This window comes from Schistocerca serialis, chromosome 4 (assembly GCF_023864345.2).
Source record: "Schistocerca serialis cubense isolate TAMUIC-IGC-003099 chromosome 4, iqSchSeri2.2, whole genome shotgun sequence".
NCBI classification, from domain to species: Eukaryota; Metazoa; Arthropoda; class Insecta; order Orthoptera; family Acrididae; genus Schistocerca; species Schistocerca serialis.
Genome location: NC_064641.1, coordinates 452,374,560 through 452,395,536, shown reverse-complemented (window position 1 = coordinate 452,395,536; position 20,977 = coordinate 452,374,560). Strand labels below are relative to the sequence as shown.

General features: G+C 39.7%; 1 protein-coding gene across 2 annotated transcripts in view; it reads right to left on the bottom strand.

Moving 5' to 3' along the window:
* LOC126475093 (probable phosphorylase b kinase regulatory subunit alpha) overlaps nucleotides 1-20,977 on the bottom strand; it is a 263,393-nt gene that overhangs the window by 240,435 nt on the left and 1,981 nt on the right. For both annotated transcript variants that reach the window (XM_050102666.1, XM_050102667.1), the window contains exons 2-3: nucleotides 11,215-11,373; nucleotides 10,745-10,961 (exon numbers count right to left, since the gene is read on the bottom strand). In XM_050102666.1, the coding sequence (XP_049958623.1) occupies nucleotides 10,745-10,961; nucleotides 11,215-11,373 (376 nt within the window). The remainder of the gene's footprint in view (nucleotides 1-10,744; nucleotides 10,962-11,214; nucleotides 11,374-20,977) is intronic.

Below are 20,977 nucleotides of genomic sequence, written 5' to 3'. Positions count from 1 at the left end.
AATTCAAGGATCTGATCTGACAGATTCAAGCTACGGAGTACCTCAACTATCGCAGGTACAAATGGGAGGGGAAGAAATTTGTGAGCAAGAAAGTGAATACAGAGGGCAATACTGTCCAGGTCAGGGTACAATCAGGAGGTACTGAGGAAGAAGATTCCATGAGAGGGGAAAACACAAAATTAAAATGTTGGAATTGTAATAGGCCAGGTTACATGAAACAGGGCTCTATGAAGAAGACATTGCAGCCTTAGTTATGACAATTGTTGTATCATAGAAAGTATAAACTAATATATGTGATTACAGATACATCCACACTTGGATTTACAGAGTACTATCTCGGCAACTGATTCTGACTGGTTCACCCAACATTGAGGTAAATGTAAGTGGGAATGATTGTCATTGGAAAATGGATTATTTGTAATGGCAGACAAATCAAGTTCAACAGTTAAAGTGAGTTTGCTGGTTAAGATAGCCTTGGGAGAATTTTTGTGGAAAACTAATATGAAGACTGTTAAAAAAATCTGGCGACATCTTGCATACTTGGAACTGACTTCATTGGGAATGTAGGTTTAATTACAGTTTGGGCCACGAGGAGCTTATATTTCATATTGAAATTGAGAACTCTGTTCAAGTTCTGCCATTGTGGTGAGGTTATTGCCATTGTAGTCAGGAAGAAGCAATCCCACGAAATCAGGATGGTTGATGGGGAGTCAGGTAGTTGTAATGATCGATTAAACAATTTGAATGTGTTTGTTGAGAACAAAACTGAAGCTCATGAAGTCTTCTCAGGTTATCAGCCAAGTCAAGGCATCGTTCTGTGGCAATGTTTCACCAAGTTTTCTACTTGTCATCTTCAGGCTCAGGTGTCGGGTTCATGTCATGTCCAGGTCTTTATAGCCGCTGGACCACAGGCTCCCCTGCCTCGGCTGAATCGGCAGCATCAATTGCGTGCCTCCAGAATGGGTGTCACAGCCCATGGTGGGAGGACAGCCGGTGGTTGTGGAGGCTCTCTGCTTGCTGGTTGGTTTGTGCATCATGTCCTGGTAGGGCCTGCCCATTCCAATTGCTACCTTCAGCAGTTTTGCATCAAATACTGCTGTCATATTTTTGTTATTGCTGCATCCCATGCAGTGCTAAATTGGAAACTGCTATCCTAGTTGACAAAGTTATCATGGACACTCTTTTGAAGATTGAATCCCAGAACCCATTCGCCCTGCACAGCAGCTTTGTTTGCTCGAAATCAAACATACTGTTTCAACTGAGACTGCATTCTGCCACTGCAAATTTCTCCATTTGGTCTCACCAGGACATGAAGCCCAAACCACCTGAATGCAGGGAGCCCCCACCACCAGCCACAACTCTTCCCCCTCCCCCATCTCATGGCCATGAAACCCCTTCTGGAGGTACTCGATTGGCACTACCAATGCAGACAGGCCTGTGGTCCAGCTGCTATACAGCAAAATGATGCCGTTACTTGGCTGATTACCCAAGAGGACTTCATCATCGAGATTCGGCGAGAAATTCTAAATTCACAAAATTGAAGCTGTTTGTTTCCAATTTCCATATGTCGTAACAAAGAAACTGGGGGTCACTCACATGCACGCGGTGGCACTGAGCTAGTGGACCAGGCGTCAGTTAAGGTGACACTGCATAGGTTATTTCCACCAATGAGGAAGATACTAAGAGAAAAAAACAAAGAAAATATTTGATCAATGTGTCATTCATCACTTTAAGTCACCCTAAAGGGCACCAATATTTCTAGTGCCTAAATAGATGGGGGGAATCTCTGTCGGTAGTGGATTATCGGGAACCACTCGTCCTTTGGGGCTCGGGTTTTTACCACACTAGAGCTTAACCAAGCGAACAACCAGATAACTTTAGATGACGAATCCAAGTCAGTCACTGTGCTGGCACTAACTGGACTTTATTTGAATTTAATAGAGTTCCTTTTAGGCTAGCAAGAGGGGCTGCTCTTCTGTCATGATCAATGGATGTTGTATTTTCTCATGTGAAGTTCAAGTTTGTGTACTACTATTTAGATGATTTAGTGGTACAGAGTAACTTATTCAAGAGCACCTGGTACATTGGAGGAAGAGTTTGGGCAGTTGTGGAAGGCAGGCCTTACAGTAAATCCTGAGAAGGTGCATTTTGCATCCCCTTCAATGAAATTCACAGTACATATTGTGTCAGGAGAGGGGATCCTCATCGATCCATATTGAGTGAAAATTATAAATCAAGTGCTTGGTTCACATAATGTTAAACAGGTTGCTCAGTTTGCCAGAATAGCAATTTCTTCTGTAAGTTCAGTGATGGGTTTGCTGAGAAAGCGGCTCATCTGAACGAAATCTACCGGTAGGGGTATAAATGTATTGGGGGTCCTTCTCAGGAGGCTGCATTCTTAGCACCTAAATGGGCATTACAATCTGTGCCAGTGTTGTGATGTTTAAAGCTTTCCCAGCGTACTGATTGTTCCATAAAAACACGGGAGAACTGCCGGATATCAGTAACGTCCTGCCACGATATTTCGGCGTAGAGTCTTCTGGCCATCTTCAGGTGAGTGCCACTATAGTAGTACTGGCGAGTACGCGCTGAGCTCCGCTATTTAAAGCCGTACTGAGGTGACACTGGGCGTGCGCTGCTCAGCGTGCGCGTTCATAACAGCTCTGTGCGCTGCGCCTCGCGCCCTCCACGGTGAAAGCTTGGTGTATCGATATCAGGTTGATTTTCTCCTTAATGCAGATAACTAAGTTGACTATTAAGTTTCTCTATAACAGGATTCCAAGCAGAGTTTAGCTGATAACCGCTATCTCGATTGATGAGAGTCTCGTTGTCAGACAATCTTATTTCCACAAATTTATTGATAATCGAGCTCCAAAAGTTTGATGTATGGGCTAAAATTTTTGTGTCGTCGTAATTCATGGAATGGTCTGTGGAAATACAATGTTCGGCGATTGCAGACTTGGTGGGTTGGAGAAGGCGAGTATGCCGTTGGTGTTCCACAATGCGTTCCTGCACAGTTCGTGTTGTTTGCCCTATATATATATGATTTGCCGCATTCACACGGAATTTTGAAAACACCTGATTTACGCAGGCCCAGGTCGTCTTTAACGGATCCCACCAGTGATGAAATTTTGGAAGGAGGGTGAAAGATGACTCTCACTTGATACTTTCTCAATATTCTGCCTATCTGTGAAGAAATATTCCCAATAAATGGTAGATAAGCAGTCCACCTGAAGGCCTCTTCCTCTTTCTTGTTCCATCGTTTGTAGGTCTGCATCACTCTGTTCACTTGCCTAGGTGAAAAGCCATTCTCCAGAAATACTTTTTGCAGGTGTTCCAGTTCCGCTTCAAGACTGTCAGCGTCAGAGATAGTATGGGCATAGTGGATCAAGGTTTTTAGAACGCCCATTGTTTGTGCTGGATGGTGGCAACTAGTAGCTTGTAGATAAAGGTCAGTATGAGGGGGCTTTCTGTACACCGAGTGACCCAGTGTGCCATCACTCTTCCGTCGCACCAAGATATCTAAAAATGGCAGACAACCATCTTTCTCTATCTCCATGGTAAACTTTATACTTTCATGTATGGAGTTCATGTGATGTAAAAATTCTTTGAGACGGTCCTGACCATGAGGCCACACTATAAAAGTGTCGTCAATGTATCGCCAAAATACTGTCGGTTTAAAAGTGGCAGAGTCGAGTGCTCTCTCCTCAAAACCTTCCATAAAAAGATTAGCCACCAGGGGAGACAAAGGACTCCCCATGGCGACACCGTCAGATTGCTCGTAAAATTCGTTGTTAAATATAAAATATGTAGAGGAGAGAGTGTGCTCAAACAACGCTGTAATGTCTGCACCAAACATATTGCCAATGAGGTGTAGTGAGTCCACCAGAGGCACCTTTGTGAAAAGTGAAACCACATCAAGACTGACCAATAAGTTGTTACTTTGCAGTTGTAGTGACTGAGGTCAACTGATAAAATCACCAGAATTCTTTATGTGATGTGTACACTTGCCTATCACTGGTTTGAGCAAAGATGCCAGGAATTTTGCTAGGTCGTAGGTGGCTGCTCCAATGTTACTTACAATTGGACATAATGGCACATTTTCCTTGTGGATCTTAGGCAGTCCATATAGCCTAGGTGGAACTGAACTGTTTGGTTTCAGTCTCTTAAAGACCTCCTTCGGTGGAGAACTATTTGATAAAAGTTCTCCCGCTTTTCGTACCACTCGGCTCGTGGGATCCTTATCGATTTTGTGTTATGTTGAGTCACATAATAAAACACTGATCTTATTAATATAGTCATCCCTTGGTATCAGGACAGTAGCATTTCCTTTGTCAGATTTTAAGACTACTGTATCCACATCTACTCGTGAGATACGGAGGGCTATCCTCTCCATGGGCGAGATGTTACTCTTCATAGGTGCACCCCTGGTCAATACATGGCAAGACTCTAGCCGAACTTCCTCCGCTTCATCTGCATCAAGACGGCGTACAGCTTCTTCGATGGCACTGATGAAATCCACTAGTGGCGGTGAAACGGGTGTGGCAGCAAAATTCAGTCCTTTTGCTGGCACAGACACAGTCACGTCATCTAAAGTTTTCTCTGTCAAACTAACAGCAGATCGTCGAGTTGGAACTTCCTGTTGCATCTGTTTAAAAAGTCTGTCAATCTTGGCAGTTTGCCTCAACAAAGCTTTATCATGGCTCCAGTTTGCTTTAGCCCATGTCACACCATCCACCTAGTCCCACGATAGAGAAGATAGTCTTGCTGCCAATTCCAAATGTATGTGGAACAGGTCCTTTGACACAGAATCCAATTCACGCCAACTAAAACGAATCCTTTCTCTCACCAAAGCCACACTTGCTTTACGTTTGATGTTGTTTGCAGCAGCGGTATTTATGAAATGCACAATTTTGGCAAACGTAGGAATAACGCCCTTGTCTCTGCGACTTAATAAGAATATCAATGAGTTCAGCAGCCTCGCTCTTCTTTCACGTAACTTGTCGAACCTTCGAATACATTCCATCACTTCCATCCTGTAGAGTTGCTTGATGTGATGTTTAAAGCTTTCCCTGCGTACTGATTGTTCCATAAAAACATGGGAATACTGACGGATATCAGTAACGTCCTGCCACGATATTTTGGTGCAGAGACTTCTGGCCATCTTCAGGTGAGTGCCACTGTAGTAGTACTGGCGAGTACGCGCTGAGCTCCACTATTTAAAGCTGTACTGAGGTGATATTGCGCATGCACTGCTCAGCGTGCACGTTCATAACAGTTCCGTGTGCTGCGCCTCAGCACAAGGACTCGGCAGGGTTCTGTTACAAAAAAAGGAGGTGAGTAGAAGGCTATTGCTTATGCCTTAAAATGTAACCAGGTCCAGAAGCCCAGCTTCAACGTCAAAGCTAATGTAACTTCTCATACCAGCTCCATTCACCAAATCTAATGTAGCAATCCCATAAATTCAGGTTTAACATAGTACCGCTGATCGTACCATGTTTTACATTTTTGGAGGTGATAACTTCACTGCAGAAAGTCTTTGCTCACTACCAGACATACACCAATTAATCTGTTGTCAACAACTGTTTATTTATTACAACTTTATACAGGCAGCAGAACACACCAGCTATTCCTTCAACCACACTCCGCCCTTCTCCAAGGCTTTGGACAAGGTGTATTTATACATCTTTTAACAATATGTTCTTTGACATTATTATGTTATTTCATGTTTGATGTTACAATTGCAGTAAGTCAATCCACCAAAAACTGACATTAGAGAGTTTCAGTAAAAATTAAGACAAGTACAATGATAATGCATATTTCCAAAATGAACGACCTTTTACAAGTGCAGTTTTGAAACATACAATTGAGTTCTTACTATTCAGTCCAGAACATTCTCGATATATCTTTACGTAATTTAATTAATTATGCGATTTTATTAAACAATTTTGAGCTGGTAATATTCCTACAACACAAAATTACAAATCAAATGTTCAAACTGCCTTTTTGCAACATTTGAAGGCTAAACTGTAGAATAATTATGTACATCACAAAATCTTTAAATCGTGTTACAAAAGATTAATGAATCATTCTAATAAGATTATTTATGATACAAATTGACTTTCTGAATCAGGTCATGTCCCCAATTTAAACAAATCTTCTCTAGTTTTCATAATATGTGGACATTGCACTGAATGTTCCAGAAACATTAATTACGAGTTCAATTACAGATTTTTAGTTGGTGATTTCTGTAAGAATATGTTGTCCTGACTTGCAAAGATAAATAAATGTTAAGCTTTTCCAAACTTAACGGTTTACACAGTTAATCTGTGTTATGGTAAACAATCAATTTTACTGATTGAATTATAATTATAAAACTGAATGAAAAGGGTTACTCTGACTCCAGAACTTGTTCTTTCTCTTCAAAACATCCCGAAATTCATCTCAAAGTGATAACGACTTATCCTAACTGTACATTACATTACCTGATTAAGTACATACATTAATTGGTCTGTAACACAGTTTAACATTTTCGTTACAATTATTTCACACTGTTGCACTAAGGGACCTTATTCACTAAGTGTCCTTATACACTACCCACATCTGTTTGAGGGTGTATTGCATACAACGGAACTTGCTGTATTGGGTACTCCACATGACCCAATACAGCCTGTTTTATTACAGCCTCTAGAGGGTTAATTGAGTAGGAGAGAAAGTACTCTGTATATGAGCTAGAAGCCCTCCCTGTTCTGTTGGGGATGCAGGAAATTAAGTACCACCTGTAACATCAGTAATTTATCCTGGAAACTGATAATCACGCTCTAAGCTGGGTACTCACTAGGCCCCACAAGACACGATGAATTGCAAGGGGGGCTACCAGGATTCTCACATGTAGATTTGAGGTCTGTAGTATCAAGGTCTCTGAGAACATGATGGCCAATGGTTTAAGTCGCACATATGAACAGAAGAATGATAGTCCAATAGATCATCCTCCAGATGGTGAATAGGAACAGGCAGGTTAAACTAGTCCCATCCTGACTCAAATCCTTAGTCTGTTCAGAGATATTAGAGAATTTCAAGCTCAGGATGAACACCTGAGGGTCATCAAGCAGATAATTCAAGATAGTGAGTATGTCAATCCTTACTTAATGAAAGACCAGGTGCTGTGCTGTAAGGTGCACAGCCTGGAACAACCGAAGGTTGTAGCACCTGAAGAACTGATTGTGCTGTTATTTACATTTTTTCCATGAGCCCCCCCCCCCCCCCCCCCATTGACATGTGAGAGGTGGAGGAGGGGGGGGGGGGGGGGGCAGCTGGGGGTACTCAAAAAACAGGAGAAGATAAGGCAGTTTTCCTTATGGCTGAAAATGAAATGGACATGGAGATTTGCAAGAGGGTAGCGAACTGTCAGGTATGTGCTCCAAGTAAACCAACTCAGAATACCAAGGTCAGGTACTTGGCTTTGAAGCCCTCTGATAATGCATTTCAAAGTATGTACATTGACTTTGTCAGTCCCCTGCTGAGATCTAGGGGTGGGAACAAGTGTATTTTGGTTTGTATTAATTCCTGTACCAGATTCATATGGTTGTTACCTACTGGAGGGGCAATGACAAACATGGCCACTTAGAATTTAAGTACAATTTTTGGGAACTTTGGACAGCAGAAATGCATCATTACTGAAAATGCAAGCTGTTTGACCACCACGGTATTTAAACAATTTTGTTTAGGGATGGGAGTGCATCATATGACGATGACCCCATATTATCCTAACCTCTCCTACATTGAGTGCCTCAATCACAATTTCAGATCTATGCTGACTGCCTACTACCATAAGAATCAAAGTAATCGTGACTGTTCTCTGCCCTATTTGGCCATGGCATGAGGCTCATGGATCAACATTGGCCAAGTTACTTCAGGGTTATCAGTTGGCAACTCCACTGTACAGCTTGTGGGCAATTGAGGATCTATTGCCTGGAGGGAAGAATCACCAACACGTTGCTGTACTGTGCAGATTGGCCAAGAGAAATATGTGGGAGGCCCACACGAAGGAAGCTACGAGTTGTTATCAGCAGCACCAGCCAAATGCTTACCAAGTTGGTGATGTTATCTACTTTAATAATGAGGCAGAACGAATCTCTAAAACGTTGTTGCCCTGGTATAGAGGGCCATTGTGTATTAGAAGATTTCTTACCCTGGTAACAGTGCTGTTAGATCAGCGCACTGCTAAGAAGGTTACAGCTCACCTCACTCCGATTAAGCTGGGTGCTAAGAATTAATGAAGGATGTTTTTGGCCCTGGCCAAGATCTGGGACGGGGGGTGGGGGTGGGGGGTGGGGGTAGGGGGGGGGGGAAGGCAGCTGACTATATGCCATATCAGCATTAGTGCCACCTTTTTCCTACTGCAAGAACGAGGTTCATGGTCTGCGCCACCTGAAGGCATGATGAGGTAGCACAGTGCTAGTGCATGCTAGAGGATGCAGCTATGGGTGGAGCAGGGAGTAACAGCCAGGATGGTGGCGGACAGTTAACAATGTGACCATGAACTTGGGCAGACTGTGGATTGTGCTGTCCACCGTACGGCTGGTCACTGGAATCATATGCCCATGCTGTCCATCAGTCCAGGAGGTTTGGCAGAACAGCTCTGAGAACAGTGTGTGAGAATTGTGCTCAGAGGCATGCATTAGCCCTGGCTGAATTGACATCATTTAGCCGGTGGGACACACTATTGCCCTTCTGACTTGTGAGTGGTGGCTACACGTCATAGTGGAAAAGTAAGACATGTCAGAAGTTGTGTAACTTCCATGAGACCTGAGTGGTGCAGTCATGTGATTGTAAGATGAACTTGGCCTCTTACCAGCACGCAAAAAATTAGGGAAGATACGCTTTGTCTTTTAAATCTTAAGGTACTGTTTTAGTGTATGCTTGTTCTGCAAAGTGTAATTCATGAACTACTCGTGGTGAGGATATATTTGACAGAATCACTTTAAAGTCCCTATGTTTTTTGCATGTTGTGGATTCTTGAAGGCAGTGCATTTCAAAGTGTTCATAGTAACGTACAACTATTCAACTAAGACTGACTCGGTGAGTGCTTCACTTCATGATTTTCCTAAGAGACTCTTCCTAATTCACTGATGTTAATTATTAGTTTTCCACTTTAAGAATTGCTACATTTCAAAGGTTTCATTAAATCCATTTCTCATGCTTATGAGATTAATGCCAATATGAGCAGTCAGCAATTTTGGGGCCTGTTGGCTAGTTTCTTGTTAATGTCAGTTAATAATTAATTTTCTGCTGTGTGTGCGTTATTTTTTTCCAATCATTTGTGCATTACTGGCAAAGTTTATGATTGATACAATGACAGATGGTTTGGATCAGCTATATCAATGGTTATTAGTTTACGTATGTTTATATTGGCTCAGGTATTCATTCTGATTCATCAATCTGTTCTAGGCCACTCTATAATTACAAAGTGTGGTACTTTATAGTTGTTTTCTTAAGATTGGGTCAACTTGGTATATCTTAATAAATGTAGCTCAAAAATGCATTCCAACTCATGCTCAATCAGTCGCTCAATGCCTTTACATCCACCTTCCTGTTACAACATGCATGTCATTGATATACAGATTCATAATGTAAATAGACTTATGTTCCCACTGTTATGTATGCAATTGTCACATTGTACATGTTGATGCACATACAACTGATGATGAGTTATAAAACTGAATTCCTGCCTAACTATTAAACATTTTAAGTGCGGTTCATGGTGTTAGAAGATGTCCTTCAATAAATAGTTACTAGGAAAGGAGCACCAAGCATTCAAGATTTTTTACTGAATAAATCTCTCTAATGTGTTTCTCATTTCTTTTCCATACAATTAACATCCTTGCTAAATCCAGACATTCTCTTATCTATGACTATTCCAGCATCATCAATGGTAAAACATGCTTCATCTAGAAGAAAGCCACTTTAGAGATGAGCAGTGACAGATTTTAGTTGACATGCAAATGTACTTCAGCTTACTGTGACAATCACATAATAATTGGCAAGTATCAAGGATGGACAACACATTCAACCAAATCCATTAAAAATAAACACATAAAACCCTATAAGATAAAGCTGTTATTCTTGTGCCTGCTTGATGCACGGTGTGACATAGACATCTCCCGCCTCCATCAAAGCCTCAGAATTTAATAGATGTCGTCTGACTCTAGGGTATGAATTTGATTCCTGACATTCACAGATGTGATCCGAATCTACAATATATGTATGGTATCTGCAACCCATCTGATCTGAATGTACACCAATTCTTTTCATTTCTATATCCTCCCTCAAAATCCCGCCACCCACACACAATCTCGTTTCTGTCATTTATAGGTTCTTATCATTTCTTTCCTTTAGCTTCTTTGTCCTTACTTATTGCTTCTTTCCTACTTAGCAATAACTGTGAATGTTTTCAACTGGGCAACAATGTTTAGTATGAATTGAATGAAACTTAATGGAGCAAGTTGAATGAAATCTATTAGGAACAGTTGCAATGAAAATGTGGTCTTATGTCTTAAGAGAAAGTGATTTTGTTCACACAAAATACATAGGATTTCCTACACCATAATAAAAATACTGAAATTTATCATTTAAAATTTTTTTCTTGTATTTTTAAATTGCTGTTTCATTATTTATAGTTAACTTATGTTTAAGTAGACCCCTCTAGGGTTCAAGATGTTATATCAACATTTCAATGTCATACCTGAAGCAGTCATCTGAGCTAGTATCAGTAGGTACAAGGAAACAGCATCCAACTGTAAATGGCCCCATTCAGTGTCAGCCACGACTGTTTGTCCTGTACTTGAACTGTACTTTGCATGTAGTGAATCAAGTGGGTTTTGGCTTGATTTAAATTTCTCCACTTTATCTTTCTGTTGCATCATGGCCATTAACAGACCACGCATAAGTTTCACACAACTCTGTGTAAGAAATATAGAGCAGATTTCTGATAGTGATACACATTTCTTTGTGAAGTATTTAAGAATCATACAAATCTTATTAATTTTTTCACAGTTTTTAAATACTTACTGAGTGACAAAATTAAATACATAAAAAATGTTGGTTCAATGTTGTTATGTTTTTAAAAAATTAGCTGTAATTTACAAAATTTTCACAACTATAGAAGCATCAGTGCCAATTACAACAAGATAAAGAAATGAACACGTTTCTTACCTGCTCCAACTCGTAGGTCTTTGCTCTGTCTTCATCCATGTCTGCATTTTTCTTGTAGGCCATTGATAAACCCCATACAGCCAAAATACAGTACACATTGTCACGTATCCATGCATGATTATTTTCAGGGCTTGCTGGGAACAATCCTGTCACAGGATGCTGCAAATTATAAAACAGAAGGCATTTATAATGATTCACATAAAAAACCTACATGGATGTGTTTGCAACAGTTAAACCAATTAAGATATTTTTTCTAAAATACTAAGAACTAATTCCATTTCTTTCTCTGCCTTGCTCCCTACCCTTCTCACATCAGATACAACACCCTCAGAATTCAATGCATTTCTGTATGAAAAAGTGTGAATTCAATTGGGTGATGCATTTGAAGATGTGTTTCAGGGAATGCAACAAAGTAACTGAGGGAACTTCCCTCTTTAGATCCATCAGTGTCATAGCGCTCAGTTAAAATATGAACAAACATAGAGAACTGTAGAAGATAATGAGAAATTACACCAACTCTAGGTAAGAATGGTCACTGGTCTCACATCATGTTCTAATAAATCTGGCACTTGATTGTTTGAAAATTGTCTCTTGTTTACAAACAATCTGTGAAGTTTAATTCCATTTGTTGGTGAATAATATTACTGTACTCTTGTTACTGAAGTAAAAATAGAAAGAGAAAAACACTGTGTATGGTGTCTGAAAGACTTGACTTCATACAATTATGAAAATAAATGCTTGTTTTATTGGCTTCCTTACTTTAAATCTGATAAAAAGATTTGAAATGAAAGGATTTAGATCAATGTATGTGAAAAAATTATTTGAAATGACGCGGAGCAGTCCGTTGCAGGCTTCTATACTTTGTTGGTGTGATTTCCAAATACTGTGTCTCGATTATGGTGTTTGCTGTTTTCTGATGAATAGGCAAAATATCACAGTTCAAATAGGAGGAACATGATTTTGTGGTCTAAGGAAAATCCCCTTTACATGCAAGAGTTAGAAGAGCACCCATTTCATGTTATGATATTGGCAAGGATGTCATCACGTACCTGTACACACTATACTCTTTTGAGTTATATGAATGAAAATTCCTATTTGAAAATGTGCAAACATGATAAGTGCCCCAGTTCTAACACAAGGGAGTCATGGATCATGTGTAGTTATAGTAGGGTGGAGCTCCAGCAAACTTTACTGTTCAGGTGTACAAGTCCGTTGATGAACAGTTTTGAGGTCACTGGATTGGTTGTGGTCCATCTCCAGCTCCACTGGAATGGCCACTGTGAAGCCAAGACCTTATCACTCCGGACAACTAATTATGGGGAATAACAAGCCCAAGTGACTCAACACAGGTACAAGTCTAATGAAGAAACCTTTCAAAGGATAACTCCTGAGGTGCTCTGGAGGACACTGAGACACATAAATCTTTTGCTTGCGATAAAGTGAACTTCTTAGCAAAGATCACTTGTAAACAACCTTTACTGTTGATTATCGGTTTTGGTAAGCATGTTTACCATCTTCAGATCTTGATAGGGGACATGTAATAACTTCTTGTCTCGAAACCAGTAATTGACAATAAAGGTTAGTTGAAGCAAATGAAAGTTTGTATGTCTATTTATTTTTATAAGTCGACAGAGTTAAGAGATCCCTGTACCCAGCAGCATACTTCAGAGAAGAAAGTGAAAGAGAGTTTGCACCAGCAAGGACAGTCAGCCAAGTATGTCAAGTAAGTCATATCATAAAAGAAGTGGAAGTTAGTATATTTACTTCGCACTTAAATTGTTGTCAAAGCCATTATAATGTGGCAACCAGTGAGAAAGAACTGAAAAAAAAAAAAAAAAAAAAACAAGAATTCTAAGACCAAAAAATGAGGAAAGAAGCTGTTGTATGTTGCCATAGCAACTAAACCAAACATGGCAAAGAATTTACTCCGAGATAATGGAACATGCTCAAGTACTTAAAGGAACAAAATTTTGAATTGAGAAATAGAGAAGAAGATTCCAGTGTGTTTCTCTAAGAAGATATATGCCAAGAACACTTCGATTATGAAGATCCAGTGCAGAGAGTGTAGAGCTCTCACATACACATCGCGGGGACACAGACGTGGAAGCCAACATCTGACACCGCCGGCAGCAGCTACTGTTCACCGGTGCTGACCTGCCTCCACATCCGCTCACCAATGCAGCGAAAATTCCCTGCCGGGTGAGCGTAAAACAGAACTTTATTCTTTTAGTACAAAGTGGTACAAACTGTTCAGTGAACTTTATTAGTGTGGTTACCATACTTAAAGTTAGTTAAATGCTTACAAGATCAAAAGCTTGCAAGAATATGGGTAACATACAACGAGTCAAGGAAACTCGAGAACCAGCTATGGCTATGAAAGTTAGTAAGGAAGTACCTGACTGGTCTGAGATAGTAAATTTAATCAAAACTCAAAATGTGACTAAGTATAAAACTAGACTCAGTACATTCTCAATTAAATAACCAGAGTGAAACCTTAAGTAGTCAAGGGGCAAATATAGGTTTGTTAAATATCAAAGTTGACTCACAAAGCAAAGAATTTAGTAATCTGTGCAAAGGCATGGATGCTTTAAAGACTGAATTCGATGCCTTAAATAGTAAGGTAGAGCATTTAAAACTAGATTTAAAGAATGAATTGACTAGTTCCTTGACCATTCACGTAAATCAAATGGTCACTGGCTATAGCCAGAAACAGAATGATAATTTTCAGAAGTTGACAAAAAGGTTAGAACTGAATATTGATGATAAATGTAATATTGCAGAATCAGAGCTTAATGAAAAGTTAGGATCCTTTGAAAATGTGCGCAATGTTAAATTTAATGCTGTAAAGCAAGGGTTGAGTACTTTGAAAGAGTGTGTCGATAAGCAGGATAATTTAATGCCAATAATTCAATCGCAAATTACAGGTGTTAATACATGAGTAGATAATGTGGAAAGGAACTTCAAAGAGAAATTGGCGAACTCTGATATCATAAATATAAGTAGTTTGGACAAACGGGTGGAAGAAATTATAGTTCAAAAAGTTATCGAGAGAGTAACATCCAGAAATGTATCTCCTATTCTATCTTCTGAACTTAATGATACCAAGAAAGGTATGGAGGACCTAAGGAAAGAATTCAACCTTATCCAGGATAAATTAGACAAAAGGGTAATTTTACCTAATGTGTTATTAACTAGTTAAATGATGACTGATCTGCAATGGGGGACTAATTCAGGATTATCCAGGCAATTCCCTAAATTTAAGCCAGACGGGCATGTACATCTGACCCACTTTTTGAAAAGATTCAACCAAGCTTTGCCAAAGAATTGGGAAGATTCTAAAATGATAAGAGTGTGCTGTGGGGTACCTTCTTGGGGAGGCCTCAGAATGAGGAACCGTGAATACTTAGAATTTTTCTTCTTGGGGAGGCTTCCAAAAGAAATTTAAAGAAAAATACTGGTCTGCTAGTGCACAAGAAAAGTTAATCTCAGATCCATGGGACCCGGGCGGAGTCATCTGACCCCCAGGGATGTTAACATTGTGAGTTAACGGGCAGAGTGACTACCATCGGATCCCGAGCTGTTTTTAGTGTTTCTTCCAAAATAGTTTTCCTGCAATGAATTCCTTTAAAATCTTAAACTATTCTGTCATCTATTACTAATAGCTTAAACTATCTTACAGTCATAATGCTCAGAAAACTGGATACAACTACAAGATAAAGAAAACTTAGGAGAATCACAGAATAAGAAAGAAAGTGATATTGACATAAAATAAAATGAGTAGAGTATTATATTTATGGATAATCTAATATGAGGTGAATAATTAAACAGCTGTGATACCACAGTGTATAAATTTTCTGTTTTGTATAGAGTACTTTGTAAATGGGAGGGTTTGTATAGGTTTTGAAAGGGGTGGGTATTGTAAATATAAGCATGGTTTAAGGGAGCAAATAAAACATGACTAACATAAAACACACATCACACCTTTCAGACAAACCTTGCAAACCAGTGTGCCTGATCCTTCACCATTCGCCATTTCCATGGGGTTGCTAAGATTTCCTTTGGGGACCCCTCAAGCGTGAAGGTGGGAATGTCCGTTCTGTAGGAGATGATTTAACACCAAACCTCCTCTGGCGTCTCACTCAAGTATCTGAGGGGTAGGGATCCTGGGGAAGGGGTGTGGGAAGGGTTTCTTGTCTTTGGGGCTATCTTCTTTCTCTTCTTAGATCTTAGCAACCATATCCCCCCCCCCCCCCCCTTTCCTTTCTTACTTCTCATTTGAGGACCTATCTATTTTTTCCCTCTTTCCATATTCACAAGCTTCTATCATTTAAGTACTTCCTTGTTTCCATGGTTTCTAATAACCTTTCCTAAGAAAAGGGGACAGTATCGTGACAAAAGTCACAAATTTTATAGGCATTATTCTCGAAAGTTTGAATTCTATGCACAATTAGCATTTGTTACGGTTCATGTAAGTTTACGAGTGTCAAAAAGAACACTTTCATTTTGCCCAGAGTTCTTCCAAACTACAAAAAAATATTAAAAATAGTATATACCAAAGACAAGTAGAAAAAAATAAAAAAAGAAAGAAAAGAAAAGCAAAGAAGAATGGAAAGTAGATTACTCATGTTCATGAACACCTGAACTTTACGATTGAAAATAAGGAAAGAGTCTTTACAATTCCCAAATACTGGGGAAGCTGACTGAACCACAAATAAATGCTGATGTCTGGATATCAAAGTAAAGTAAGAACAGAATACAGAAATGCTCAGCTATAGATTGTTCTAGAGAAGAAAAAAAAGATTGTTGTGGAGGTGAAAGATGAATGTATAAACATGTATAAGAAAAGTATATTGTTATGATATGAAATGTTGTTATGAGTGATATTATTTACATAATGATTGTGTATAAAATATCGTGTGTCTTATCTGAGGGGGGGATATGTAGTGTTTCGAGAATTTCAGTGTAAATTCCAGAACCACTCTGCCTTCTACCGTCTCAAACACACGATATTTTAGAAGTGAGTGTGGGATGATAGACTCATACTTACTGTGCATCACCTTTGTGTGTGCAGTTTTGAAATTCAGTCATGAGAAGAATGTAGACATGGCAGTTAAACAACACCAAGTGCCTGTCGGGCGGTCCATGAAAGTTTTAGTGCAAGGGCGTACGAGAGGACCATGGAGTATTTATGTTACTCTGTGATAACAGTGTCAGTGACTATTGTTAGTTAAAAAAGAACAGTTGAGAAGGTACTCTTGAACAAAAAATCTTGTCTTAGTCTTATTGAAGGGAAGACGTGTAATACGGATCAGGTTGAGAGTGGACATGATGTTTATGCCAACTTTCTCTTATATGTAAATTAGTTTTTTCTAATGTTTGGAGACATGAGAGGCTTACGAAGCAGTATATATTTACATGAAGAGTGGGATTTGTAAAATGTCTGAAGCTGAAATATATGTCGTTAGTTGAAGCAAATGAAACTTTGTATGTCTACTATATATCTAAAAACACAGATGATGTGACTTACCGAACGAAAGTACTGGCAGGTCGATAGACACACAAACAAACACAAACATACACGTGAAATTCAAGCTTTCGCAACAAACTGTTGCCTCATCAGGAAAGAGGGAAGGAGAGGGAAAGACGAAAGAATGTGGGTTTTAAGGGAGAGGGTAAGGAGTCATTCCAATCCCGGGAGCAGAAAGACTTACCTTAGGGGGAAAAAAGGGGTATACACTCTCACGCGCACACACACATATCCATCCGCACATACAGACACAATCAGACATTTGTAAAGGCAAAGAGTTTGGGCAGAGATGTCAGTCGAGGCGGAAGTACAGAGGCAAAGATGTTGTTGAAAGACAGGTGAGGTATAAGCAGCGGCAAATTGAAATTAGCGGAGATTGAGGCCTGGCGGGTAACGAGAAGAGAGGATATACTGAAGGGCAAGTTCCCATCTCCGGAGTTCTGACAAGTTGGTATTAGTGGGAAGTATCCAGATAACCTGGACGGTGTAACACTGTGCCAAGATGTGCTGGCCGTGCACCAAGGCATGTTTAGCCACAGGGTGATCCTCATTACCAAAAACACTGTCTGCCTGTGTCCATTCATGCGAATGGACAGTTTGTTGCTGGTCATTCCCACATAGAAAGCTTCACAGTGCAGGCAGGTCAGTTGGTAAATCACGTGGGTGTTTTCACACGTGTCTCTGCCTTTGATCGTGTACACCTTCCGGGTTACAGGACTGGAGTAGATGGTGGTGGGAGGGAGCATGGGACAGGTTTTACACCGGGGGCGCTTACAAGGGTAGGAGCCAGAAGGTAGGGACCACAGTGAAGCTTTCTATGTGGGAATGACCAGCAACAAACTGTCCATTCGCATGAACGGACACAGGCAGACAGTGTTTGTTGGTAATGAGGATCACCCTGTGGCTAAACATGCCTTGGTGCACGGCCAGCACATCTTGGCACAATGTTACACCGTCCGGGTTATCTGGATACTTCCCACTAATACCAACCTGTCAGAACTCCGGAGATGGGAACTTGCCTTTCAGTATATCCTCTCTTCTCGTTACCCACCAGGCCTCAATCTCCGCTAATTTCAATTTGACGCTGCTCATACCTCACCTGTCTTTCAACAACATCTTTGCCTCTGTACTTCTGCCTCGACTGACATCTCTGCCCAAACTCTTTGCCTTTACAAATATCTGCTTGTGTCTGTGTATGTGCGGATGGATATGTGTGTGTGTGCGCGCGCGAGTGTATACCCCTTTTTTCCCCCTAAGGTAAGTCTTTCCGCTCCCAGGATTGGAATGACTCTTTACCCTCTCCCTTAAAACCCACATTCTTTCGTCTTACCCTCTCCTTCCCTCTTTCCTGATGAGGCAACAGTCTGTTGCGAAAGCTTGAATTTCACGTGTATGTTTGTGTTTGTTTGTGTGTCTATCGACCTGCCAGCACTTTCGTTCGGTAAGTCACATCATCTGTGTTTTTAGATATATTTTTCCCACGTGGAATGTTTCCCTCTATTATATTTGTATGTCTACTTATTTTTATAAGTAGAAAGAGTTAAGAGATTCCTGTACCTAGCAGCATACTTCGGAGAAGAAAGTGAAAGAAAGTTTGCAGCAGCAAGGAAAGTTGGCCGAGCACGTCAAGCAAGTCATCTCATAAAAGAAGTGGAAGTTAGTATATTTACTTCGAACATAAATTGTCGTCCAAAAACATTAGGCATTGCAAAGACTTATCACACAATTACGACAAAAGGCTAGTATGTGTGCAATGATTTCAAGGCGAGGAAAATATATTATTGAAGACTTGAACCTATTTTGCTTGGTTATCCAAACAGCCACAGGATTAGAGGGCTTTGCCATCATCAATATATTAGAAAACACTATGCCTAAAGGAATAAATGAACGTATAATGTGAAGTACTGATCTTCAATTCGAGAACTGTATGTTTTATGTGCCTAATATAAGCTCTACACTGATGTTTAGTAAGAAAATATAAGAGATCTTTCATATATTAATATGTTATTACTAAGCCAATTGCAGTAGGTATCACAATGTACAGAGTGACTAAAAATATGTACATTGACACACTAAAGATGATATTTGTTTCACAGGTCTACCACAGATTAAAATAATGATACTTTACTGTTTTCCATTAGCTGCAGTTGATTAGATTACTCGTGGTGATGTTGAATAGTACTAAGATTTTTCAAATTATTTATATTATTCTTAACACATAGAGAAAATAAATAACTCCAAGATAATAGGAGTAGTTCATCTTCCCTATCCAAATCAGAGAAGTACACAATTCAGTCACTCCAGATGGAGCAATTACATGAAAGATAGTTTTTGTTTCCAAGTGGTTTTGTTTGTATTTTGTGAATAATATCAAACTGCCACATGTATAGTAGGTTATGTGTTTTGTACTCTGAAATACGATCCTTCTGTGGAATTGCTTACTTGGTTTCACCTGTCTGTTTTGTGTGTGGTCTCGTTTGATTGATGATGATGAGCTAGATTCATAATGATATGTTAATGTGAAGTTATCCCTATGCTTTCAGAAATTTGATAACAATGAAGTCCATGATAAACCAACACAAATGACAGACACTAGACAAGGAACTTCTACTAAAGATAATGTTATATTGTGATCTGTAATATGTGGAACAATTAACAGTCATGTCAGTGCTGTGTCATGATGTGGGTAAATATTTTGGTTTGCAATGAATGAGATTCCCAGCTGTTTATACCAGAAGGCAGTTCAACAATCGGCCAACACAGTCTTGATTGTTGTTGTCCTACTGAGAACAGTGTGTTAGTAAATCCTGTTTCCTATAATGAAATGGTGAATGAACCAGACACTCAGTACCAGTATGATACGGTTATCAATCAGTTTGCAATGGACCATATTCTACACAGAATTTGGTTATGAAATTACATAACATATACTCAATTCAAACTTGCAATAAATTTTTCAGTCTGAATGAACTGGATTTTTTACTTACCACTTCCGAATCAATAGATTTCAATGCAAACCAGACATTATTTAACAGATTGTATGTACTAATCTTCCTTTTTACAGACTGTAGTGTCCTTGAAAATTATTTATGTATTTCAAAAGCATTTCAGGTTCTCGGACCGTTGCTGTGGGCATGTCACTTTCAGAATCTGATTCACACATTTGTTCATCTCAAGGATCAACCCTGTACCTGATCATCCCACACCCTTGCTGATATCCCGAAGTACTGCTATGGCCATCATCTCAAGTTTATCTCCACCTACCCTTTGGCTTCACGGAGGCATCGTGGCAATGCCGTGCTCAATCGTCTCCGAGCTGGAAGCTCCGTCTCCACTAATGGACAAACCATACTATGAAGTGAATTAAAATTTGATACTGGTATGTTATGATGATCATTTGAATTAATTGAATCTCTGAGATGTGAACGAAGACCGACAGAGCTTTGTTCCAGGTTTTCAACAGTTTCCCTCAGGACCCCACCCCCGAATGGGGAAGGTCACAGAAACCCGTTAGATCCATGATGGCACTAGCTGCTCCTGATGTAAGAGAAGCACTAATTGCAATAATTTATCAACCTTGGGACAATTTACATAGCACATCATAATCACTATCCTGTCTTAATAGTCTCAATTTAATATGCTACCACTATTCAGTAAAGCAGCAAACTGCAATGCATTCAACAGATTTTTACATTTTTCCACAAGTAACAAATAATAGATTTTTGCAAACAACTTCAGTAACACACCCAGATATAATGGTAGTAAGACTGTTAATGAATTGAAGTTTTGCTGCCATAGGGGACTCTGTACTATCCCTTTCTTGTGTTTGTGACTCTCAATTACTGTTGAACAATATTATGCCAAGCGCAAAGTCCACACAAAAGATATTATTTATATGCATCGACAATGGCAGCATCGGAGCTAGGCACTCTATGGACTGCAATGGCATTATTCCACTAAGTTGAGATGTTATTAATAAGGAGTGGATGTCATGCCTCCATTTTTTGTTGATAATTTATACTCTCTTGTCACAGTGGTACTTGCATAACATACACAGTATTATTTGGCCCTCTTTATTTTATGGGATCAGAGGAATTTGTGGAAGTCGGGTGACTGAGTCAGTTCACATTGTTTATGCCCATTGCCAACCTTAGCTAGGAAACAATAGAGCATAACATAGCATTGTAGCATACTGTTAGGCATTCTGAATACAGTGTTGATTTTAGTGTACTGTTT